Below are 26,812 nucleotides of genomic sequence, written 5' to 3' on the forward strand. Positions count from 1 at the left end.
AACTGAGAGAAGTAACAAAATGGTTACTTCCATTTTATATACAAAAGCTGACTGGAATGGTGGGACATTTCTGCATGAGCCAAAATACTCCATGAGCAGCCCAGGGATATTCTGGCCCTTAATTCCCTATTCCCCAGGCAATCCGGAGCAATGGGGAGCTGCTGTTCACACACACACCCTGCTGTGCTGCCCACCACCATGATTCACTTCCTTTGAGGCTGAAAAGGAGGCACCCAACCTCAATCACACAGCTGGGTGCTTTGTTTTGACCTCAGAGGGAGTGACTCATGCCAGCAGGGCCAGCAGGTGGCACAGTGGGAAAGGTGTGTGAACAGCCACCTAGCTTTGCTCTGGAGGGTTCCAGATTTTCTGAAAAGAACTGGAGCAAAAGAGTGGTATAGCACGGGGTCAGTGCTGAACTGGCCATACATCATCAGGACAGTTCATACCAGAATGAGGGTTTGGGCACTACATTGTTTGGATTATTGCTGTGAGGACAAGGGGAGTATGTGCTATTTGGCCCATGCAGATTTAGCCATAGTTGACATTTGCTTCAAAAGAGATGATGACAGAGCATCCTGCACTACACCTGAGGACAGGAGGCTAACTCAGGGGGGCACAGCATAGGCTGAATGGCATACAAAGCTCTGATTCCTCCTTGTCCCTCTGCATGAGCTGCCTGAGGTGGCTGCTTCACTCCACCTACTACTACTACTACTACTATTAATAATAATAATTTATATATCCCGCCTCTCCCAATGAATCGAGGAGGGTTACAAAGGGACAAAAAGAACAATGAAATACATATACCATAAAAACTAAATGTACATAATCCCCTACCCCAAACCCTCTCCCTCCCTTCAAAACTTAACATAATAAAAACAATGACAATATAAAATACAATTAGTTAAAATGGAGATATTAGAGACGAGACGTCTTTCTTGGGATTAGCTATGCAGTCCTCCCTTGCCCTGCTGCTGCTTTTTGGAAGGACATCAGAGTGTCACTTAACTTCAGAAAAGCTAAGAGTGGGGGTGGAAGATAGCCTTCATCACTGCACTCAGTTTTGTTCCTTTGCCTCTTGAATCAGAAGGATTTTATAAGAGTGTTCCTATTGTTTTCACTTGTTGCTACACTGCAGATTTAATGAAGTTTGAGACTGCTTTAACTGTCGTGTCTCCATCTGTGACAGACTGGAGGAGATGTCGGGGTGTCCCAATGCACCTGTACACCTTAGTTCAGGAAGAGAACCCACACCCAGGGAGAGAGGGTTGGATGACTGCCCTGCAGTGTGGAAGAGGGACGCCAAGGGAGGCCACAAAGGACCTGTAGTTAGAAGGCTTCCTAGGCCAGTTGCCTCAGACAGAGACTACAGTGTAGCAGCACCAGAGCACCACTGGAGAGAAGCACCAAACCTATGGTGGGGCACCCAAGGCCGCTGCTGTGAAAGAGGGACAAGGGCCCACAGTAATAGAGAAGCTGACTGGCAACCCACGGAGAAAATTAGGACCTCCGCTCCAAGCTTCCCCGACACTCCTCTCTTCAGTCTTCTGCAAGAGACAAGAACCACCTGCCCTGAAAGGAGAGTAGTGATAGAAATGGGAGAGACAGAGATCTCATTTGTAGTTTTGTTGATTGGCTGTATGTGAGGAATTAATTTGAATTTGTTGGTGAAAAATAAAACTTCAGTTCTTGGCTGTTCTTTACAGATCCAATTCACCCCATAGTGCAGGGGACAAAGGACAGTCCACACCATCCTATAGAATCTTGGGATTTGTAGTTTGTTGTGGCACCAGAGCCCTCTGATAGAGACAGTTACATATCTCACAAAGCTACAAATCCCAGAATTTCATAGTATTTAGTCATGACAGTTAAAGCGGTGTCAAACAGCATTAAATCTGCAGTATAGATGCAGTCTATATTCATGCATGCATGCTTTGTAGCTGTCCTGCAGCTGAGATTCAAGGCTAAGCAAAAGTTTTGGGGAAGGTTTGACTTTGTACTTTGTACCATGTGACCATGTGCCCTTGTTCCCCTCGCAGCTCCTCTGGGTCTTGCTCTGGGCCACAGTCCTGGGGTTGCTCTGCCAAAGATTGGCCATCCGGCTTGGGGTTGTGACAGGCAAGGACCTAGGAGAGATATGTCATTACTACTACCCCAAGGTGAGTACCAATGTGCAACAGGCTGGGAACTGTGTGACTAGTCAGTCAGTGACCTGCGCTGCCTTGCAGCTTCTCACTTTCTGGTGAATGTGGGAAACTCTCAATCATTTAGTAGGAATGTGTCCTTCACCACAGCATAGGTTACAGCTAGTTGAGCTGTGCAGAACAGGTTGTAGGGCATGCATAGCTATGTCTTTCAACAGAGAGAAGTAGCCAGGGAGTTCAGGATGAACAGAAATGGCCACTGCTAGCCCCAGCAGCTGCTGTCTAAAGCAATCATTACACTTGGGACTGCTGACTAAGCCTTCTGTGATTCATTACTCCACTTACTGTATATACTTGACTATTAGTCAACCTCATGTTTAAGTTGAAGAAATGTTTTAGGACCAAAATCATGGATTTTGATATGACCTGTGGACAGGTCAAGGGTAAAATTTAGGGGCATGTAGCAAAGGATGTAAAGAACAAAACAAAAGAAAACACCACTTCCCTGCCTCCTTTTCCCTCTTGGGACCTCTCTGGACCACCTAACACCACTTCCTTCCAGTTCCTTTCTTTCTGAATCCGATGTTAAAACCTTCTGCTTTTCCCCTCTCTGCACCCCCCCCCTCCCAGCCATCTAACACTGCTTCTATGTTGTTGGAAGAGAAGGTTTTAGCATCAGAATCAGAAAGGAAGAAACTGGAGGGAAGTAGTGTTAGGTGGTTGGGAGACATGCAGATAGGGAAAAGGAGGATGGTGAGAGAGGTTTTAACAGTGGATAATGCCAACAAAGCATTTTAAGGAAGATAGGTTCAGCAGAAAAATATGGTTGGTTATATAATAAAATGCAGCATATGTGGTATAGCTGTAAATAAACCATATGGAATGAAGTTATATTTCTATCAATGTAATGCCCTACATTTTTGGAGTCTTGTCCTCCTTCGCAGTTATAACAGCTAGTCACCCCTGAGAGTGGGCCATCTAGTGGTGTATTTTTGACTGTCAAGAAGCCCCAATCACCTCCTTCAAGCACACACACACACAAACACACACACACACACGAGACTTTCCTTGCCTCTGCAGCTCTTTCGGAGCTCACTGCCAAAACAAGAAGAGTGAAGCCCCAATCACCACTTTCACACACACACACTCTCTCTCTCTCTTTTCCTGCCTCGGCAGCTCTTCCAGAGATCACTGTCGAGGTAGAGAGAGGGGGACACTGGGGTGGTGCTTCTTTTTGGACTTTTCTGAGCAGTATTACCAGAACTTAGGATCAATTTTGGGGCATAATTTTTTCAACTTGTAGTTGAGTATACATGTTAACTCTGAATGAGTACAGTATTAGGTTTGAAATAGGCAGCCTTGACAGGAGGTCTTTGTGAATTAATTAGCCACACTTGACCCACCAACAGGCTATATATTTCTAGCCTGCAAGAGGAACTGGGTGTTGGGCTAACTCAACGCCCAAATGACATCATCTATCACCGTTTCCCAAACTAAGTCAAAAATCCAGTTCCTAAATCAGCTCATATGCTAGTGAAACCTTCCCTAACCTAATTCCCAGACTTCCTCTTACCATTAGCTGTTCTGAATGGGGGCTTGTGGTAATTAAAGTCTATAAGATCAGAGGATGGAAACAGCTTAGGAAAGGGTGTTCTGTGGCATGATAGAAATGGGATGCAAGACAGCCACACTGGTTTAAAGGTCTTGTGTACTGGATACTCTACTTGGAGCCTCCTACCCTAAAGGGGGGACGTGAGGTCCACAACAGCAGTGCCAGCATTTCTTTGGTATTTGGGGGGAAAATATTCACTCAAAAGGAGGCCTGTGAGAGGTTGGGAAACTGATAATTACCAGGCCTGAAGAGAAGGTTCCATGGAAGACTGAAGAGAGGCTTCCACAGAGTCTGAGGGCTGTACAGAGAGTGGAGCTCCTGTCTGCAAAACAGAACTCCTGTCTGTAGCAGCAACTTGGCCACGTGTGAGGCAGATATTTATATCCTGTCTTGCACCTTCAAGGGATACTTGATGCTATTCCATGGTGTAATAAAAGCTTAATGGTTTTCCCACGGAATTGACAAAGGGATTCCAGAATAGCTGATGGCTTTAACTCTGGAGTTACAAAACACTGATAGGATTTGTGACAAACCCATGATAGTCAGTCAGGAAGGGTGAACAGGGACACAGCCTGAGATAGGGGGATATACGGTTTTCAAACTGTTTTGCGATTTGGTTTACTTAATCCTCATAGACAGGGGGGACAAAGAGCTCGGGGATTATATATTAGCACAGCAAACCCGTTTACTTTTTATTGCAGTAATATCCAGGTCTTCCACATGTCTTTGGGCCAGTGTGACTTCTCACATGTGTGTCAAAACATGCTCATATATGTGCCAAAACATGATTTCTCTAGTGTGCCAAAAGTCACTGTGATCTCTTTAAAACATGTGATTCTTAGAATCTTAGAGTTGGAAGGGACCACAAGGGCCATCCAGTCCAACCCCGTGCCATGCAGGAACTCTCAGTCAAAGCATCCCCGACAGATGGCCATCCAGCCTCTGTTTAATGACCTTCAAGGAGGGAGACTCCACCACTCTCTGAGGAAGAGTGTTCCACTGTTGAACAGCCCTTACTGTCAGGAAGTTCCTCCTAATGTTGAGGAGGAATCTCTTTTCCTGAAGTTTGCATCCATTGCTCCGGGTCCTAGTCTCTGGAGCAACAGAAAACAAGCTTGCTCCCGCCTCAATATGACATCCCTTCAAGTATTTAAACAGAGCTATCATATCACCTCTTAACCTTCTCTTCTTCAGATTAAACATTCTCAGCTCCCTAAGTCGTTCCTTGTAGGGCATGGTTCAGCAGAATGAGATCTTAGTGTAAATTGATGATATTTTGATTTGAAGAAGTGAGACTAAGATCAGGGGGAAATATATTTGTCAGACTTAACAATTTCTAAAGAATGAGATGGTATACAGGTTTGACTGTGACAGCAGGAAGTTTTTGTGTTATATTGGTAGTACTTTTATTTGTATGGGTATGTATAGTTTATGCTTAATGTTGTTATGTTTGATTTATTTGTAAATGTATTGTATGTGTTTTTAAACTTAATAAAAATTTATATTAAAAAAAAAGGAAGTTCCTCCTAATGTTGAGGTGGAATCTCTTTTCCTGTAGCTTTGATCCATTGCTCTGGGTCCTATTCTCTGGAGCAGCAGAAAAGAAGCTTGCTCCCTCCTGAATATGACATCCCTTCAAGTATTTAAACAGGGCTATCATATCACCTCTTAACCTTCTCTTCTCCAGGCTAAACATCCCCAGCTCCCTAAGTCATTCCTCATAGGGCATGGTTCCCAGACCCTTCACCATTTTAGTCGCCCTCCTTTGGACACGCTCCAGTTTCTCAACATCTTGATATCAAATATGAAAACATGAAACCCCATATCCAGCTAGAGGGCTGTAAGGGTATGCTGACATGCCCTCTTTAAATAAGCCCATATCCTTTTCACTATTGTTTCCACTGTCCATCTACTTCTCTCTCCTTTTGGGCCTCATCCATGTTACTTATTTCTCTAGGCTCCTCTCAGTTCTCTTGAAAAAGATCTTCAGAACAAATATAATGTGGAAAGATAGCAAGTTTCAGGAGCAAACAAATGGGGATGGTGGGGTTTTGTTTTTGTTATTGTTTAGAAAAACTTTTAATACTAGAAACAAATTGACTTATAGACTGACACCACACTATTGATGAAACAGCATTCTGAAATGAACCAGAAGTATATGCTATAGCCTTCCTTTCCATTTTTTTGTTCAAAAATATAAATTTAATAAAAGAACACAGCTCATCTATATTGTATCAGCTAGAAATGAATAGTTTGGCTATAACAGGTCACATACAATAAACAGAGCTTAGCTGATACCTCCTTAGTCACAATATTATTCAGTGAAGCCAAATAATGTATTCAGTCAAGTTGTGACACACTGAGTGGTGGATTAGTCATTGCAATTATTGAAGTCATTACACGTAATTATGTTTGGGGAAGGAATGTGTTGGTCCACACAAGACAAGGAGAGGTCTCAACCAGCAGCTTCTTTCTTTATGTGTGATCTGCTTATTACAAAATGCCCGCCGTTGTGTTGGTTGCAGGTGCCACGTGTGCTGCTCTGGATCATGATAGAAATTGCCATCATTGGCTCTGACATGCAGGAGGTGATTGGGACAGCAATTGCCTTCAATCTTCTATCAGCTGGACAGTAAGATCCTCCTTCTTCTATGACCACATGGGAGGGGGCAAAAGCACAGGCAGGGCTCAAAGACATTGCTGCCTACCAAACCCACTTTGCAGTGGATCGAACAATCAAGTGTTCCCTGGACTTACAGAAACATGGATCCCCCCCTTAAGAACTGCCTATTTGTTTGTGGCAGCAGGATACTGAATGTCCATGGTACTTTGAGAAGCTCCCAGAGAGAGGTGTGTGTATGTGTACTATGTACAACTACTTACATTATTAAGTGGATGACAGCTGTCATTTTCCTTTTGCAGTATCCCTTTGTGGGGTGGAGTCTTGATCACAATTGTTGACACTTTCTTCTTCCTTTTCTTGGATAAATATGGTAAGTATTGAGTAAGGGACAAAACTAAGCTGCATGTTATTGAGTTCAGCCCATGAAGTGTTCAAAAGTTGTGGTAGTACATGGTGATTTGTTAGACAATGCTCATAGGCATTACACAATAAAAAGCACCCATGTTAATTTCTTAAACATGTCTGAAGCAGCCTTGAATTCCAGTGCCTCCTTCAGTAACCAAGCATCTCTTGTCTTTCTCTCTCAGGTCTCAGGAAACTGGAGGCATTTTTTGGTATCCTCATCACAATAATGGCAGTAACATTTGGCTATGAGGTAAATTCACACACATTCCCATGGTACCTGATACCTTCCTCTCCCCCCCCCCCCCCCCATCGTTCATGATCTCTTGATCCTCATTTTTTGGGCATAGGCAAAGCAACATAAGAAGAGCTCTTCTAGGTGCCCCCAGGATGTATTGCTAACATTCTGTGCCCAATACTGAGCAGCCAGATGCTTTTGGGAAGCTTACAAACAGAATATGAAGGCAGCTATCCACCTCACTCAACTATCAGTCTTATTTGTCCCCACAATCAGATGTTCAGAGGCACACTGGTATCACTTCTTTTTAATTAGTTATCAAGGGTGATAATGAACAATAAACTGATATTCCCTGAATCTGTATAATTCTATAGAAAATCACTCTTGGACAATGATCATCACCATATCTAATAACAAGAAATCCCATACTTTCACTGGAGACTCAGAAGACAAGTATCTGAAAAGCTCTTTGTGCCCAGTGCAGTATTGCCCCCCCCCCCCCCCATTCTCATAATACTACATGAATCTGGGGTCACCTACTGAAGCTGAGTGGTTTAGAATTCAGGACAAATAATATCATCAAAATGTATTGATGGCTGCCAACTTGAAAAGACTGAAAGATACATTCATGAGCAGTAGAGCTATCCATGGGTGTTAGGTGTGATGGCTGTCTGTTACCGCATACATTGAATCAGTATGCCTCTGTGTTCCAGTTGCTGGGGAGTGCAAACAGAAAAGTTGTATTGCACTTATGTCCTGCAGTGGAATTCCCAGAATATTCAACTGGGCTTTGTGTGAACATCGATAGCTCATTGATCTAATCCAGTATGGCTTTTTTTACATTCTTTTTTTTTAAAGCAACAACATTGAAATAAAGGAAGTGAGCTAAGGTGGCTTCACATACCAAGAAAAATATCTTACTGTAGATGCAAATTTGCCACTTGTTACACTCATCACATCCCCACATCCTTCTGGCTTGTTCAAGAAAGCCATTCAGCCATTTTTTGTCTGCTCTGTTATCATTATTAAGTAGCACAGCTGTGTTGTGCTCTACAGATTTGCTAGCACATTTCTCTTCTTCTACTCTCTGTTATGCAGACTTTCCCCTGCCACCCGTGCCTATATAACTTGTCTCATTTTTGTAATCTTCTGTTTGCCGTGGTTTATCCTGAATTTCTCTCTTTCATTTTGCATTCTTCTACTTATGGTGACTCCATGAATGTCATATGGTTTTCTTAAGCAAGGAATACTCTGAGGTTATTCTAACATTTCCTTCCTCTGAAATATAACCTATAGCTCCTGGTATTCATTGGCTTGCTTTAGTGTCCACTATTTAGAAGACACAAATTATAAAAGATGGTTCAGAGAGGTTTTAATTAGCCCTTATTCCAAATGAAAGCCCTTGTTCCAAATGGGTGTCTTACCTTTCTCTGCTTTGCCTAACCTGCCATCCTTCTTTTTTCAGTATGTGGTAGTGCGTCCCAACCAGACAGAGGTGCTGAAGGGGATGTTTCTGCCCTACTGCAAGGGCTGTGGACATGAGGAACTTCTACAGGCTGTGGGTATTGTTGGAGCCATTATCATGCCCCATAACATCTATTTGCACTCCTCCCTTGTCAAGGTCAGTATCTGGCACAGGGAACTGCATTCCTGAGCACATTTCCACTTCTTCCCAGTCTTTGATAAAAGAATACTTTCTATGTCTTCAAATTTGTCTTCAAAGTCATTAATAGAGACAGTGACTAATGCTAGTATTATTTATTAGTTACATTTCCTTACTGAGTTTCACCCAGCAGACTCAAGATGATTACCCCGCTCCCTTATTCTCACAACCCTGTAGCAGCCCACAGAAGGGCAAATTTCTGTACAATTTGTCTTGAGTTGAGGGTCATATTCTTTGGCTGGAAAGATTTCAGGGGTGTTTTTTTCCTTTAAAGATTTGGCAAGCTAGAATTTTGTGAGCTACCTTGGATCCAATTAGGGAGAAAAGTGGCATATAAATAAAATAAACAACAACAACAACAACAACAACAACCAGAATAAAATTGCTCCTGGCTGGTTTCACTGTGGAAGAGATGCATATTTCTTGCACCCTGTGCCCACCTTGTTTTTACATTACTTATTAGGTTTAGGAATAATGTATCTTTCAGGCTCTCAAAACACAATTAGAATGGCATGGGAGGCACATTAAATATCCGTAAGTGTTAAAAAAATAATAATAATGAATGGACCAGTGCTGGATCTGAGGTTTATTTCAGAAACAGTAAAAGGAAAAGGAAATTTCAATTTTTAACCAGGCCATTTGACTGCTTAAAATAAACTCCCACCCCAGCTGTTTCCTCCTTGTAAGAACCCCATAGTTTCCTCTCTCTGCAGGTGAGAAAGAAGCTTGGAAATAGCACAATTTTAAGCAGACATCTTACTGGGAAAGGGTGAATCAACTTGCCCTGTTGCTGCTAAGGTGCCACCTGATTCTTGCCACCTATTTCTTGTCTAGAGTGAGCTTCAAAGTGGCAAAGGCAAGGACTGAACCTGCGTTGTTCTGCATGAAAAGCCCAGATTTTGCTACTGTGTCTTTCATGATATCAGTAGACATGTGTGCTCACAAACATAGGGGCAGGTGGCACTTCTAGGGAAGAATTGGCACATGAGAGGGCAGTGGTTAAGCTACCAGTCCAAAGCTAACCTCACACATTCACTTCCCCAACTATGTCGTTTAGATCAGGTTAGAGATCCTCCCTGAAGGAAATTACTAAAAATGACTAGCTGTGGAGGATTTGCAGGGAAGAACTAGTAGAAAGGGGAAGGGTTTCATACCCCTCCCTACCGCTGATCCTTTCTTCCAAATGCCCTTCCTACTCTCATATTAGCCTTATGAGGAAAACATGGAGTGCAGTCTCCTGTTTTGCTATGCCTCATTCTTAGTTGTGGATTCATGTAGTTATTTACAAAAAAGTGATTAATTTCCCTTCTCCTATGCTAAAATATACATTTAGCCAAATTGTAACAAAGGCAGGATACAAGCAAAAAACTATGTGGAAAATGTATTGCCTCAGTGAAGAAAAATCTTGAATGTCCATGGAGAGACTTTCAACCAGCCCATAACATTGGGGTGTAAAGGAGACATATCTGTTTGACAATCTCACTTTTAAGAAGAAGTTCTGTAATTCTTATAAACTAAGCTTGTAACCTGAGATGCTATACAAAGAGCTTCAAATTGAGCCATATGGTAGCATCAGCAGCCACCATAATATCCACTGGTTCCAGTGCCTGTGGTAAGGTGGGAGGGCAGCAGAGGTTGTTACAGAGTTCCCTGTGTGATGGAGACAGCTATGAGATATTATATCCTTTTCCCACAGACCCGAGATGTGGATCGTACCAATAAGAAAGCAGTAAAAGAGGCCAACATGTACTTCCTTGTTGAATCCATCATTGCACTCTTTGTCTCCTTCCTCATAAATCTTTTTGTCATGGCCGTGTTTGGACAGGCCTTCTTTCACAAACGGAACAAGGATGTGGTGAGTGAGTCCCAGGGATGATAGCAGTTGATCATACTTCTCCCTAATTGATCTAATTTGGGGCTTAAAGTCCCAGGGTTCTTCACATATACCCATGTAATGTGTGAGTTTTTTCTTTTTCTTATTCCCTTTCTTTTTCTGTTTCTTTGCTTGTTAGAGGCGGAAAGAAAGAAAACGAGTGAAGGTTTCCTTTAGCCAAGCAGGGATTGGCCAGCCTCTTCAGCTTCTTATTTGCTTAGTCTAGCCCATCAAGCCCCTGAAGGCATTGGACTTGACTACTGATCATGGTGTGATAATAGAGAGTCAAGGAAACGGAGAAGCATAGTGTATTGTAGTGGTTTGAGTATTGGACTACAACTCTGGAGACCAGAGTTCAAATCCTCCATCAGCTGTGGAAACCCACTGGGTGACCTTGGGCAGTTTACACTCTCTCAACCCCTCTGAACCATTCTTGCCAAGAAAACCTCATGATAGAGTTGCCATAAGTCAGTAATAACCTGAAGTCACCTAACAATGACAACAATAAGAAATCAAAGAAACAGAGAATTGGCTAGAGAAAATAGATGCCATGAAGAGCTACTCACGTAACTGTGACAAAAAGAGAGCTAGATGATGCAGGTGATGAACTCTTGAAGAACTGTGACATGGCAATACTGGCCAAGGTGAGAAGGCCCTTCTCTGCCTCCCAGGATCTGATAAGAGTGGTGACAAGATGTTGGAGGACAGCACTGTGTGGATCTTACAACCTATCCTGTCTCTTCCAAGCTGTCAGGTCTGCTGCAGGAAGATGCTGTCCTGGTGATAGTGATGAAATACAATGTACTTTTTGGCTACTGTACTTAGGACAGAAGGCCACCAACTTGGCCAGTAGCTCTTGCAGCAATATTCCTAGGCTCAACCTTGAGCAGTGTTTAAGCATTTTAAGACAAATGCCTTTTAAAAATGGGGGGGGGGGGGGGGGATTCCCAGCATCCTCTCTGATTAGATATGATGGCTAACATATCTGCTAACAACTGGAGGGCTTCATGATTCTCACTCTAGGCTAGAGGAATGAAGATTAGGCCAAAAGATAGCTTTAAGATGAAGAGAATCTTTCATTCACTCCTTTGTAAAAATATAGTGGCCTTGATAAATATTTCACCAACTGTTCTCAGGGCAAGTCCTGAGATTATCAATTTTTCAACAATAAGGGAATATCTACAAATTAAAAGCTTTTAATTTCATAATCCTAGTTGTGGATCACATGGACTTTTGCTAACTAAAGTCGATTGGTGGAAGAGCCGGAAGGTACCAAGTGTGTATCTCTGAGCTCTGTTTGCTTCTAGAGCAGTGCATCATTAAAACAAAACCTTTTGCTTTGAATGAGAGGGGGGCTACTGCCACAGCAGTTAAAATTTGACACCACTTTAGCTGTCATGGCTCTATCCTATGGAATCCTGGAATTTGTACAGTGGCCCTTGGTATCCTCTGGGGTTTGATAGTGTGGATACCAAAATCTGTGGATGCTCAAGTCTCATTATATACAATGGATAGTATAATGGTGTCTCTTATATAAAATGGCAAAATCAAGGTTTGCTTTATGGAATTTATATATATTTGGAATATTTTCAATCTGAGGATATGGAGGATGACTGTAGTTTGTTGTGGTACTAGAGCTCTCTGACAGAGAAGGCTAAGTATCTCACAAAACACAAAAATCGCAGATTTCCACAGCATTGAGCCATAACAATTAAAGAGGTGTCAAACTGCATTAATTCTGCAGTGTAGATGAAGCCAGAATGGGTTTGACATGATTAGCTGTTTAAAGGGCTTTGATATAGCTTTCCTCTGACATTTAATGACCAGCAGGCCTGGGTCTCTGGAGCAGCACCATGGTAAGGTTCTAGTGTAGAGCTTTTGCTTCTTTCCTGAGGTACTGATGCATGTTATGTTTGTTTTTTGTTCATCTGTTTACCTGTGTGTTCTAGCATGCAGTCTGTGCCAACCAAAGCATTTTCTCCAACCATAGTATTTTTCCAAACTTTCCTGATGACAACAATACAGTCTCAGTGGACATTTTCCAAGGGGTAAGTTCCAGCAGATCCATATCCACTCCCACAGCAACATTGCTTTGTTACTCTTCTTTGTTTACTATTAATGTAATGAATAATCGTTATACTGTCAGGGAAGACAATGCATTGAGTAATAATAAAGAATGCCTATGGGATCATTCCCAGTGACACCTCATTTTGCTACCTCCTTTGAAACTGTAACCTATCACTTGTTATTTTTATTTTTAAAAATCACAACTTTTTTCACCTCTACAGCATTTAAGAATCACTTCACTCTTCCCTTCCTTATCATCCCCAAGCCATACGCTTGACTATCCAAGTGAAGTTGACTGGAATCTCCACTATTATCTTCTACCTGGTTCTTTTGACTGAGAAATGGGGTGAGGTGTGGTGGAAAATAAACATAATTTTTTTAAAAAATAAAAGGGATCACTATCCTTTTAAATGCAAAGTGACCCATTGTTTGGGTAGCATTAGCCAAAGCAGCCAGAAATGTTACTGTGAAAAATAGACCAGCAGATCCCAAGGGCATTTTGTAAAATTGTTTGTTTTTAATTAGGAAAAATTCAGGAAGGAATAGTTGACATCAGTTGGTGGTAGTTTGTAAGTGGAGAGAGTTATGGTAGTCCATAATGTGGAGTGTCTTACTTCAGGAGGCTGTTTCCCTCTTTTTATTTAGCCCTTTGGCTTTTTGTTAAAACCTCCCTCCCTCTGCCATCCTCATGAATTCTGCTTCAGTTTGTTCTGGTTTGTAGTTCTCCATTTAGTTTTATTATGTTTGAACTCTATTAGATTTCTGACTTTTAACTGTGAGATGTCTTGGAAACCCTCTATGGAGTCAGAAGGTGGGATTAACCCTTTTTTATACATAAATATGTGAAATTATGCTGATGTTCATGCAAGAGTACACAAGGCCAGGATGACTCATGGAAGCCAGCTTGTGTGAGCAATATTCATGCTTAGCTGTCTATAATTTTGACCTTTTCCTCCTCAGGGAATCATCTTGGGATGCTACTTTGGACCCATTGCACTTTACATTTGGGCTGTTGGAATCCTTGCGGCAGGTCAGAGTTCAACCATGACTGGAACATACGCAGGACAGTTTGTTATGGAGGTGAGAAACTGTTCAGGCCTCTTCCTAGATCAGGAATAGTCAAACCAGCTCTCTCTAGATGCTGTAGACTACAGATCTCATAATCTACAATCCTGCTTGGGGCTGGTGGGATTTATATTCCAACACCCTTAAAGAGTGGCTGACTACCTGCCTCCGGCCCAACTGTACTGTGTGCTGAAGGGCTGAAAGATAGTTGTTAGATAGATCAGAATCACTGAAGTTAATTCTGTTGGGTTGGAGGACAGAAACACACCAAGCAGCCTTATAACAAATCAGAGAGTTAGTCCATTTAGCTCAGTATTGTTTTCTCTGACTGGCAGCAACTCTCCAGCTTTTCAAGCAAATGTATTTTTCCAGCCCTAGATGGCAGAGACTGATTCTGGGATTTTCAGCATGCAATGAGAACTTGGAAAAGTTATTTTTTTAGATTCCAACTCCCAGAATCCTCCAGCCAGCTTAATTTTTCTGAGCTCTATTTGAAAAATAGGTGCTCTATCACTGTGCTACAGTTCCCTCCATGCTTAACTCTTACTTTGCCTTTTTGCCCTTTTATAATCCTTTTTCTCTTTGTGTGACTTTGATCCTTTCCATCTTGCTAAAAATGACTATTTTACACCATTCTGAAATCATTCTACTTTTTTGGTTAAATACTGTATTAGATATAGTGTGGATGAGATATATGACCCATTTCTCTGTCATCCTCTAGGCTAAAACCAGCAGCTTTTCTTTATAATATGGGACAAAGTTCATTGTACTCTTTTGATGTTGTTACTCTCTGTAACTCTAACTCACCCTCTAGAGACCTCTCTCACACATAGCACTCACACATGCTTTTTCTTGTGACTTCTCAGTTCTGCCAACTCTGCACATCTCTTTTCAGTTCAAACTAATTTTGGCATGTCAGTATTTCCATTTATTTTATTTTGGTAGCCATTTATGAGCTACAGATCCATGACCTTCAGGAACACATGTCTTGTTATATGGACTCTTTACCCTTTCCACAGATTCATAGGAAGATTGACTATCTGCCAGGCCAGGATTAGCAAATATCTATCCTGTAGTTTTCCAGAGAAAACTTTTTAAAAAGATAACAGGAATTGTCAGTTAATGCCCAGGGTGTGTATGCAGGGGGGGAGGAGCTCTTAAGTAAGACCAGGGTTTAGAAAAGTTAATTTTTAACCTGTAAAACCCAGCTGGGACCAAAGTTTAGAAAAGTTACATTTTTGAATGTTAGCTGCCAGAATCTTCTAATTAGCATAGCTGTAGTGATCTGGGAGTTATAGCCCAAGGCTGATGCTAGGCTGGATCCAGGAACTTAATTTGACCCCTAAGTATGATAATTTCGTGAACATTTCTGAAGATTGCACTGGCCTTCTTAGCAGCTGCTGGCTATTATTCATCTTTCCAATCCACTAAAACACCTTGGACCATGTGCATACTGCCTTGGTGCATGATGATTCCCTACTACCTTTATCATGCCAGATATTTTATAGAGTTTCTGTGGGTAAAACCTGTGCTCTTCTTCCCAGAATTACTTTTGTTTCTGTTCAAAATGACCTAGGTAACCTACCATTCAAATGTTCTTCCTCATGGTGCTTTGGACCAGAAAAAAAGAACAGTGACACATAGGGAATGCAAGTAGGAAGGATAGCTATAGGGAATGAAAAAGGGAGGAATGCATACCTGCTCTCCAGTTTAAACATGGACTCCCAAAGTGTCAGTGACTGCAATGAGGGTAACAACAGTAGCAACCACTTAGTGTTGTGGCTTTAACAGCTTTAACTACTGTGCTTGCAGAACAACAAACATACGTTAGTGTGGAAGTTTCAATGTACAGATAAACTGAGGGCTTTTAGGTTCACCTTCCCAAAGCTGGTAAATCCTTCAGATGTGTTGACCACAGTACTCAAGTTCTTCTCATCTCCAGAGAGCATAGTTATAGGAGTTGTCATTTCATCATTCATCTCCAAAACATCTATAGGGCACTTAGTTGGCAAAGAACTGTATTAATGTATAAGTGTGTGTGTGTTGGGAGTGTCTGCTTTTGCTGTAAAGTGAAGGTGATCTACCCAATTTAGAATGGAGATGAGGATTGGAACTAGTGATTCCCTCCTCTTGACTGAGATAGCTTCAAAAATCAGGACTCTGCATTTATGCCAATGTTTTAGCACACTGCTGTTCTACTGGTGACTTGAGAAACTCACTGCTGCAGCCTGTCCCAATTTGGTGTCCTTCATATGTGTTGGATTACAAGTAACATCATTTCCAGATGTACTGGACTACAATTTGTGTACTCTCCAGCCAAGATCCCACAGGAGTTGTAATCAAGCACATCTGGAAAGACAGCGCAACAGGATTTGCACTCTAAGGTTGTTACAACAGCAGCACTGCCACCCTATGGTGAAAATGTATATGATGCTGATTATTTGGTTAAAGGCGAGTTCCAGCTTCAGCCTTATGACCTATGAACTGACAGTTACCTTTTTTTTTTCCTTTGAGGGATAGTTAACATAAGGCCTAAACAGACAGGCCAAAATAAAGCTGCTCCAGGTCACTTTGGAGGTATTCTGTTTAAATGATGCATGCGTCCTAAGAGGCCAGAAACCATGCCGAAGCCATGCTCCAGTCTTAAGGACTGGAGTGCAGCTTCTGGCCTCTTAAGATGCGTGTGTCATTTAAACAGCTTACCTCCAAAGTGACCTAAAGCAGCTTTATTTTGGCCTGTCTGTTCACTCCCATAGTTTAAAGGTCTTATTATAGTACCTTAAATATGGACAAATTAATTGTGGCATAAATGGGTGCAAACCCTTTTCTGATCCTGTGGTTTAATTTCTTTCATGTTCAACCAGGGGAGTTTTTCCTACTTCCCAGCCTTTCATTCTTGTATAGCTTTTGGTACCTCTCCAAGTAATTGTTCCCTTCTTCAAGGAGATAGCTGTACAGTATTAGGAGCTTATTGCTTGGGCAAATAAGCCGGTTTACCTCTTCCGGCTTCAGTTCTGGATCTAGGATGCCCCCGTATGTTATCATACCTAAATCACCACCGATCTAGGAAGGATGCTGCCACCCAGATGCATCCCAGCAGGGACGTAGCCAGGATTTTGGGAAGGGGGGGTCCAGACTAAGTGCCACCATTATAATGGGGCTTGGGTGTGGCGGCGCGGCAGCACGCACCATTCATTTTATCTAACGGAAGGGGGGGTTCGGACCCCAAGCCCCCCCCCCCCCCCCGGCTACATCCCTGATCCCAGAGTGAAGCCTTGCTCAGCCACAACATTTTAGAAGTCAGGGAGCTTCCAACTTAAAAAACCGGCCAGCTGAGCGAGGCTTCAACCCAGAATGCATCTGGGGGGGCAGCATCCCACCTAGATTGCTGGCTATTTAGGTATGATAACATCCGGGGGCATCCCGGATCCAGAACTGAATCCGGAAGAGGTAAGCCATTTTATTTGCCCAAATGATAAGCTCCTACATCTGTTTCAGCACAAAAAGGAATGGGGAGAGTTGTTTAACAGCACTTTTCAGACTAACTGATTTATTTTAGCATCAGCTTTCATAGAAATACAGTATATCCACTTCTTCAGATGCACTGGTGGAGTACAAAATTAATGCTGCAGTAATTAAGCAGTTAGAGAGTTGGCATGGTGTAGTGGTTTGAGTATCGGTCTAAGACTCCCCACTTGAACATAAAACACCACTGGGTGATCTTGGACAAATCACACACTCTGCCTCAGAGGATGGCAATGGCAAACCCCCTCTGAAAAAATCTTGCCAAGATTTGATAGCGTTGCCTTAGGGTTACCAAAAGTCAAAGGCACACAACATTTAATCAGTTATGTTGTCATAAATGAGGAATTTACCACTAGGTGGCACCTTCTCTCAAGATCATTGCTTGCCTCTTCCTATGACCTGAAGAGGAAAAAAATAAGATGGAGTAGAAGGGAGCAAGGACCTAAATACAATTGGCTCTCCATATCCATGGATTCTACATCCACACAGTCATCCATCCACAGCTTGAAAATAGTCAGCAACAACAACAACAAAATCCAAAAAGCAAAGCTTTATTTTGTCATTTTATATAAGAGACACAATTTTTACCATGCCATTATATTTAATGGGACTTGAGCATCCACGGATTTTGGTATCCACAGGGCTCCTGGAACCAAACCCCAGTGGATACCAAGGGCTGACTGTCTCCTAAAGGCATCAGGTCCTGCCTGATATTGGAAGCTAAAAACAGAGTCAGCTCTGGTTAGTATTTGGATGGGAGACTGCTAACAAATACAGTGGGTCCTTCTTACCTGCTGAGCTTTGGTTCCAGGATCCCGCATGCATAACAAAATGCATGGATGCTCAAGTCCCATTAAATGCAGTGGCATAGCAAAATGAAAAATCAAGGTTTTCTATTTGGAATTTAAACTTTTAAAAAATATATTTTCAAGTTGTAGATGCTTGAATCTGTGGATAAAAAAATCCATGGATAAAGCGGGCTGACTTTACTAGGTGCTATAGGCTATATTTCAGGGGATGGAACTGGCAAAAACACCTCCTGGGTCTTCCTTGACTAAGAAAACCCTATGAAATGTATGGGGTCACAAGTCAGCAAACAACCTGAAGGTGCACACACACACAGAGGAGGGAGCAAGAAGACTGTGATAAAGGTGAGCTCTTATGCTTCGCTGGGGGATAGTGGCTTGACGTCTGTAAATTGAAATCTATTTCTTCTCTTTTCCCCCCTCTCTCCCAGGGCTTTCTGAAACTACGTTGGTCCCGTTTTGCCCGAGTGGTCTTCACTCGTTCCTTTGCCATCCTTCCCACTGTCTTTGTTGCTGCTTTCAGGAACGTGGAAGATCTGACAGGCTTGAATGACCTTCTCAACGTGCTGCAGAGTATCCTGGTGAGGATTCCCTCTCCCAGCCATACCTCTCTAAATGTGCAAAGGATGGCTGGATCTAATAGATATGGCCTGTTGACCTAGGACTAGCTTAAAACCAAAATCATACCCAGCCACCCAGATGAAGGTGTGCCAGTCGTGTTGCTTTTGGTGCAGGAGGGAGAAACCCGCTCAAGTGTCTCTCTACATTTCTAGAAGTAAATAATACATTTAAATAAGTAACAGTTTGCTCTTCTTTCATGACAGCCCAAATTTGCCTCACTCTGCAAACTAATAGTAGGGCCATCCCTCAGCTGCAGACTTCCTTGCAGAGTGAAAAAGCTACTTTTTTGGTTTATACGTTCCTCCTCATCTCTGCTATGTCTTGTCCATGTACTACCATGCACCCCATCCATCCATCATGCAAGTGCTCATACAAACAGCATAGCCACTGACTATGCTGGCTTGGCGATAGTGGGAATTGTAGTCCAAAGAGTAACATTCCAAACTTGAATTCCCTCCATTCCAGAGGGAAAGGGAAAGAGTGTGGGAGAGAAAGAGAGAGAGATCATGTCATTCTTGCAGTGTAAAATTGGGGAGGAGGAAGGGGAAAGATAAGAAGCTCAAAGGCTGCAGAAATAATTTTGGTCCAGCTAGAAGGATCATTTGTGGCTACAGTTGTGTCAGAGGACAAGCAAGTGACCATTGAGGTCCCAGGATAAAACTAGCTTAATCAACACTTCAGTTGTTCAGAAAGCAGTGGGACGCATCTAATAGGTAATAGTTTCGTAATTTAGCATTCCCTGAATGCAGATACTTTGGTGGTCCTTGAATAGAGAAAGAGAAACACTGTTCATTTAAAACAGCAACAACAACAACCATGCATGTACAATCAACCATTTATCCCTCTGTTTCTAGCTACCTTTTGCTGTCATACCTGTTCTTACCTTCACCAGCATGCAGCCTCTCATGCAGGACTTTGTCAATGGGATGTAAGTAGCTCCATCTACTTGGATAGAAATTCTGTGGGAAATCTGTTTTTGTATTTTCACAATGAAGGATTGTTTTTTCATTGAAGCTCCCACTGATTTGAAGCATTCTTGCTACATGTAATATAAGCCACTGCCTTTACCTTAATATTGTGGAAACTGCCATCTAAACTCTGTACTTCCCTACCTTCTATCACAATCCAGCTCAGCCATGTTTGCTTTCCTCTTGATATAAACTTCTTTCTTTTCATGTTTCCCCATTACAAGAGCTGCTCAGGAAATGTTGAAATTCTACTAAAACAAAAACTCATTTTGTTCTCAAAAATAAATAAAAGACATTATTCACTTTGACCACACTATTTGGAGAGGAAGGAAGTTTGCAAGACTAGGCTTTTTTAATTTTAATATTTTGGCTGAGGGAGAATATGGAGAGAAACACAGATCCAGAATACCCACAGGGGGCAGGGATTAAGTCCTCTGAAAACAAAAATCAAGTCAATGCTACTCAAAATAGTGGTGTGGTATTTGGACCAGTGCCACTCCACAAGCCATCAGCTACCAATTCTTGGAGAGCTTCTAGGAAAGAAACAATTTTAACCAATGGACACAAGTTCAGTACTGGTCATGGCATATGGTGGAGGTTGGGTGGAGTTGCCAGACCCTACATCAGTTACCATAAGAAGCATGGTTGTAACCTATACACTCACTGCTTCCTGTTTCCTTTGGTGCATCTATATTGTAGAAATAATACAATATGACACAACTTTAAGTGATGTAATTCTATCCTATGGGATCCTGTGATTTGCAGTTTTACGAAGTCTTTAGTCTTTTCTTCCAACCCACTGGATGACTCTGGGCAAGACACACTCTCTTAGCTTCAGAGGATGGCAAAGGCAATCCCCCTCTCAAGAAACATGCCAAGAAAACCCTGTGATAGGTTCACTATAAGTCAGAAATGACTTGAAGGCACACAGCACAACACACAACACCAAAGAGTGCTGGTGCTTCACAAAACTACAAATCCCAGGATTCTGTAGGATGGAGCCCTGGCAGTTAAAGTATTGTCAAGCTGCATTATTTCTACAGTGTAGATGCACCCCTTGACACTCTACTCATAGCTTTCAATGCTTCCCCCAGATCATGTTTTCCATGCTTTTGAGCACTGATGAGGGCTGCAGCTGGATTTTTATTATTTTTATGCAGACACAGGAATAAACAAAGCAATAATTTAGCTTTTTAAATTATCTGTGCCCAGGTGTAGATTTAAATTTCATCCAGTTGTATAGAAAGTTGTATAGAAAGGAGAAGGGGGTGAGGGTGTTTCTTCTTGATAGTCAATGTGACTGCCATGTTTTTGACCTCCCTACTTTACCCTCCCCCTCTGTTTCTCCTCAGCATTGGGAAGGTTATAATGATCCTGATCACTGGATTGGTCTGTGTAATCAACCTCTACTTTGTGGTAACAACGCTTATGGGCTTGGGCCATTTAATATACTACATTGTTATATCATTCGCCTTAGTTGCTTACGTGGCCTTCGTCTGCTATCTGGTAAGAAAATGATAGATCAGTCTGGCATCCTTTTTTGTATGGAACTGGAAGTTTCAAATTAAGACTGACATTATTGGGGGGGGGGACAATATATTAATGGGCTAAATATGTGTGTATTTTTAGAGGGATTAACAAAAACACCTATTTCAATTTATTAGTAAAGTATTCCAGCTTTTATCTTCCTCATTTTCTCAAAAAAAAAAAAAAAAAACCCAAAAGTAACCTGGATCCAAGGTGGCTTTTAAGAATGTTGACAACAGAGTGTTTTAAAGTGGATGATGGTGTTAAGTACTTTCCTCTAGGTTGAAGCCATGTAGCATTAAGGACTTAAGCCTGTGGGTCCAGGAGGTTTCCCTTTTTTCCAAAGTATTTGAAAAACATGGCACTTCATTTCCAAATACAGACAGATCAGGGACAGGGTGGGATTGGATGTCTAGCCACTGGTTGCTCAAGCTTCATGGTCAAGATTGCAGACTTGTGATTGCTGGAATGTGTACACAGGTCTGTGGTTGTTTTCCTCATGTATTGCAGATTGCAGTCCTGTACATTGAAATTCAGTCATGAAAATAGGATTGTTGTACCAGCAGACAATGTTTTGTTTAGCATAGTAAGTCCTGCAGTATTAGGTATATGGTCTCCGAAGGAGATAAGAATTATTCCCAAAGTCCTAGCCCTAAGATTCTAATGCCAACTGGATACGAGCAGCACTATATCAGTCCCCATGGACCATCGTGTTGCTCTGCTTTTCCTTGAAAATAAGCAAAGCTGGAGCTGGTGGAGGACAGGGCTGATGACTATTAAGTACTGCAGTTCTAAAGGATCTGTCATCATTCTTATTGGAGACATACAACAGCCTTGCCCAACCTTGGCACTCACCCCAGCCATGAAAGGGTGGACAGATTATGGAGGAGTGGACAGGAAGAAGCCTTGCACCCCTATATTGGGAGAAAAGGAGGATATAAGTAAATAATAATAATAATAATAATAATAATAGAAGAAGAATGATCAGACCAGGAGAAACCAAAGGCTGGTAAGTGTAGTTGAGAAGATCCTTCATTTATTCAAGTCTTATCTTGCTCTATCCGTATTCTAGATATGGACATGTCTCATCTCTCATGGAGCTGTTTACCTGGCCCGGGGACCCCACACTCGGTTTGGTTATGGACTACAGTAATAGAAAACCACTCACAGCCATACATTGGAAGCTGACAAATGGTCCCAAGACAAGAAGCAGCTGACCCTTTGGATTTGCCAGGAGGCAGAAGTGCCAAAACCTTGATTTCAGCCATCACTTAGTCTCAGTAGCAGAACATGTGATCCAAGGTGCGATCTCTGTTATCCATCAAAGAATCTTCAGACTCGAAAAAGCTTTGGCCAATCAACCTAAATGACTTGACAGAGTATTGTTCTAATTGGGCAGAAGGTGGCTGTTAATAACTTAAGTGGAACAAAGTCTGTTGGACAGAAAGAGTGACTGAGCAGCTTTTCCAAATGGCACACACACCTTCCTCTAAACAACAAACAGTGACTTATACAGTTTTGAATTTTGAAATGATGCATCATTTCAAAATTCAAGAAAACTAGTATGAGCATGATTGCATGTGCGCGCATGCACACACACACATGTATGTATGTATGTATGTATGGCTGCTCTGGCAGGACCTGACAAGCCATAAAAAACAAATCACTTGCATAAGAAACAGAGTATGAGTTCTTGCCAAACCACATCTGTAACACTATTCACATAAGCATTTCCTAAAGGGAAAACTAGTAATACTCAGAGAAGCACTTCCCCTAAAGGTAAAAAGACCCCTTCTACCCTATACAAATATAACCAGATAACCAGGGATGTGGCTATAAGGAGGGCAAAATGTGGGCATTGCCCTACCCCATAAAAATTCTGTATCCCATAAAATGTTCCTTAAGAAAATTACTCTAAAAGTAGTTCAACTGTGGGATAGATTTCCTCATACGGCGATTTTTGGAGGTCTTTAAACTGGAGTTGGAGGGGCATGTTAGGAGTGCATTAGTTGTGAATTTCTGTATGGCAAGAGATTGGACTAGATGGCCCATGTGGACCCCTCCAACTGTAAGATTATATGAATTGATGATTTGACTCATAGCTGCAGAACTTGAGGCTTTCCAGATGTTGGTGATGCATCAACATTTGCCAGTCTAGATAGGGTGAATAAAAACTGGGAGTCCAGTTTCAGATGGGCCACTCATTCTAGGCACTTGCTCAACGGTTCCTTCCTACAAATTTACACTGTAGGAATGGGTACTTCCCAGTGAAATTAATTGCCACTGGGAAGGAAACATATAATGTCATGGCTGCCAAGATTCCAGCTGTCACCTTGAGAGAAGATGGAATGGGGGAGTTAAGCACAGAGGTCTGCTCTATTGTCATGTATCATGTGTAGTTCATGAGCATACAACTACAGACCTCCAATGATCATTGGAGCTGTATAATATCTGAAGCAGCTAGTGCCTACCCATTAAATTAGTTTTTGCCTATAAGGAAGGTAGAGCTTGATAGTTGAAAAGAAAGGAAATTTGGCAGAGTTCAGTATGAAAAGACTGGCTGAAATCCTCTCTACCTTCTAATCAGCCTAGCTGTTTGAGATGCATGAACCCCATTTACTTTGCATCTGGTTGCCCAAAGCATTAAAGAATATCACTATCTAAAGCTGTCATCTTTTTTTTTTACTTGACTGTGCTTCTTTACTAATAGCAGGAGTTTGATGTACAGACATTAACAAGGGGCAAGTATTTGTGCTGCAAAGAACTTTCACCTGATTTAGATGAAGCAGATGCATGAGAGTTAATAAGGGTGGTTATTTCTGGTCAGTTGGCAGCCTCTTTATAGACAACTCTCATTTATCAGAAGGTGAATCTGAAGAGCAGGCAAGAAATCTCTCCTTTGGTTCAAAACATTTCTGTCCTCCTCCTTCCTCTAGTTTTATCACTGAGTCGGTGAACTGATGTTATCTTGTTCTAAATTTATTAACTGCCTCACTGTTTCATTCTTTCACTGATTAGTTAAGAAATGGAAATACATGTGACCATCTCAATGTAAGATGAACTTTTGTGAAAAAACTGCCTTCAACTAAAATATATTGTTCCAGGGGAAAGATATTCCAATGCTTTTCTTTAACCAAAAGATGTACATTGAGTATTGGGTGCTGTGAGGACTGGTAAAACAATGAATCAGAATACCAGGGCTTTATTTGAAAACAGATTTCTCATTCAAATAGTTGTTTTAAAATGTTATAGATGTGCCAGTGTATAACGTTGTTGTTGTTAACTGCCTTCAAATTGAGTTTGACTCATGGCAACCCTGTGGATAAGACATCTCCATGTCTCTCTATCCTCAACTGCTCTGCTCAGGTCCTGCAAGTTCAGGCCCTTGACCTCCCTGATGGATACCATACAGTTATTTCACTTAATGTTGCAACAGGCATGTTAGGTAAGTAGAGGCTAACTTCGATTAAACTACCATGCTTCAACTTTCCTAAACCTGGTGCCTTGCAGAGACAATAGAGCCATGCTGACAAAAGTCCTATCTAGTTCAACTTTCTCTTACACAGTGGCCAATCATTTGTCCATGGGAAGCTTGATGGCAGGAGATGGGAGCAGCTGCATCCTCCATCTTGTGCCCCACAGCAACTGTTACACAAAAGGCGTAATATCCTGATAATGCAGACAATGCATGATTGCCTTGAAAAGTATCCATTAATGGTCCCATCCTTCATGAATGTATCCAGACTCCTTTTCAAAGAATCTGAACTAGCAACCATTACATCTTGTGCACTGAATTTCACTTTCGAGCTATGCACCATAAAAAAAAAAATTCTTGTGGGTTTTTCAGGCTATGTGGCCATGTTCTAGAAGAGTTTATTCCTGATGTTTCTCCAGCATCTGTGGCTGGCATCTTTTCTGAAGATAGCCTGAAAAACCCACAAAACCAAACCAAACAAAACTATGGATGCAGGGCATGAAAACCTTTGACTTCATTTAAAAAAAAGGCATTCAGGCTTAGTGGATGACCCTGTGTTCTAGCATTAATTTTAAACATTTCTATCATGTTTTTTACCACCACCACACACCTGCATAACATTAAAAAGCCCCAGATGTGATAACCTTTTCTGGAAGGGCAGGATTTCATAGGATGGCACCATGGTGGTTAAAGTAGAACAATAGTGCTATAATTGTGTAGTGTGGATGGGCTCCAGATGTTTGTAGTCAAAATTTCTGGAGGGAAGCAGGCTGGGGGAGGGTGATTTGAACCTGGAAAGCTTCTGCACAACTTCAGCTGCATGTTTACTGTGGCACAGGGCCTGCATTTTTAATCAAGACTAAGCCGAGTAATACTTTAATCAATACTAATACTTTGCATTTCTAAGAAAGCTCAGCTAATGCTCCATTCCCAACTCCCATGGCACCCTGATGTCTTCCTCCTTGCTATTTATATAACAACAAAAATGAATGTTATGGTCTGTGACTCTGTTGAACCCCAGCTAGCATGGCCAAAGGTCTGAGATAAGAGAAGTTGTGATCTGACATCAAAAGGGTTACCAGTTCCCCTTAGGTTTTTCAAGATCACGTCTAATTTGAACCTAAGCTCTTTCCCCCCCACCCCCCTTTGGTCAATTTGCTAGGCTTTCCTGGCAAAAGTGGTGTTGATTTTTAAGTGTGCTTTAGCATGCCATTCATGAATCCCTCTTGGCCCTCACCACAGCTAAGTCTAAGTGAATTAGCAGGCCCTGGAGATGCTCCCATCCCAATTAGTGTATGAAACAAAGCCTCTCTTGGGGAACTAAGATTTGTGCTGCATCAAACAGGATATTGGAAACATCTAGCCACAGGGGTATAGGATTATGGTTGCTGTTCTGCACCACTATGTTTCTGTCACTTTTAACAGCTGAATGACAGGCCACGATGAGGAAAGTAGCTGTAGAATTTCAGCCCGTTATTTATTAAACACATAGAGCTTTGTTTTGGAAAATGTGGCAGTATTGGGGCAGGGGAGCCCACAGTTACATCAGGACCCATTTGGAAATTCCCGGCCCCAAATCTATCCAGATCCAGCACTTCTTACCACTTTCTTTCTTTGCTTCATCTGACCCCTTTCTGGATCTGCCTCCTCATTACAGTTAAGAGATAAGTCTAATCTCTCTTTGCAGTGGCACAGAAAGAGTCAAAAGCCATGCTCCCATAGCAGTCAGTGAAATGGCTAATTAGGGCAATAGGATATTCCAAATGCACACAGCCTAATAGGTACAACTGTAGTAAGGGAATTTTTTTTTTTAGCCAAAATGGGTAATATCCAGCCCCCCTCCAGCTATTGCTGGACTGCAGCAGCCATGATTTCTGATCACTCACCATTGGCTATTCTGGCTAGGGCTGATGGAATTTGCAGTACCATCTGGAAAGCCACACATTCCCCTTATGTGATTTATTGAGGAGGGGGAATCTTTTTGCTAGCACTCAAAAGTACTTTATATAAGGTGTCAAAGCAAATCTGTAAGATCTCTATAATATCAAACACCCTACATTTTAGACAGGACTGGCATAGGGCCCTTGCTACCACTGGGGTTGTGTTCCAGGACCTCTGTGGATACCAGAATCTGAGGGTGCTTCTCCCATTACAGTCAATGGCATACTAAAATGGTGTACCTTATATAAATTGGCAAAAT

General features: G+C 41.9%; 1 protein-coding gene across 1 annotated transcript in view; it reads left to right on the forward strand.

Moving 5' to 3' along the window:
* SLC11A1 (solute carrier family 11 member 1) overlaps window positions 1-24,209 on the forward strand; it is a 36,415-nt gene extending 12,206 nt beyond the window's left edge. Inside the window, exons 4-15 of the mRNA XM_089520378.1 lie at window positions 2,043-2,162; window positions 6,285-6,391; window positions 6,682-6,752; window positions 6,970-7,037; window positions 8,488-8,643; window positions 10,382-10,540; window positions 12,508-12,606; window positions 13,586-13,705; window positions 18,453-18,602; window positions 19,497-19,570; window positions 20,963-21,116; window positions 22,210-24,209. Coding sequence (XP_089376504.1) covers window positions 2,043-2,162; window positions 6,285-6,391; window positions 6,682-6,752; window positions 6,970-7,037; window positions 8,488-8,643; window positions 10,382-10,540; window positions 12,508-12,606; window positions 13,586-13,705; window positions 18,453-18,602; window positions 19,497-19,570; window positions 20,963-21,116; window positions 22,210-22,290 — 1,359 coding nt within the window. The 3' untranslated portion in view covers window positions 22,291-24,209. The remainder of the gene's footprint in view (window positions 1-2,042; window positions 2,163-6,284; window positions 6,392-6,681; window positions 6,753-6,969; window positions 7,038-8,487; window positions 8,644-10,381; window positions 10,541-12,507; window positions 12,607-13,585; window positions 13,706-18,452; window positions 18,603-19,496; window positions 19,571-20,962; window positions 21,117-22,209) is intronic.
* The last annotated feature ends 2,603 nt before the right edge of the window (window positions 24,210-26,812 follow it).

The sequence above is a fragment of the Sceloporus occidentalis genome, unplaced genomic scaffold, assembly GCF_023333645.1.
Source record: "Sceloporus occidentalis isolate IW3139 unplaced genomic scaffold, rSceOcc1.0.p SCAF_4, whole genome shotgun sequence".
In the NCBI taxonomy this organism is placed as follows: domain Eukaryota; kingdom Metazoa; phylum Chordata; class Lepidosauria; order Squamata; family Phrynosomatidae; genus Sceloporus; species Sceloporus occidentalis.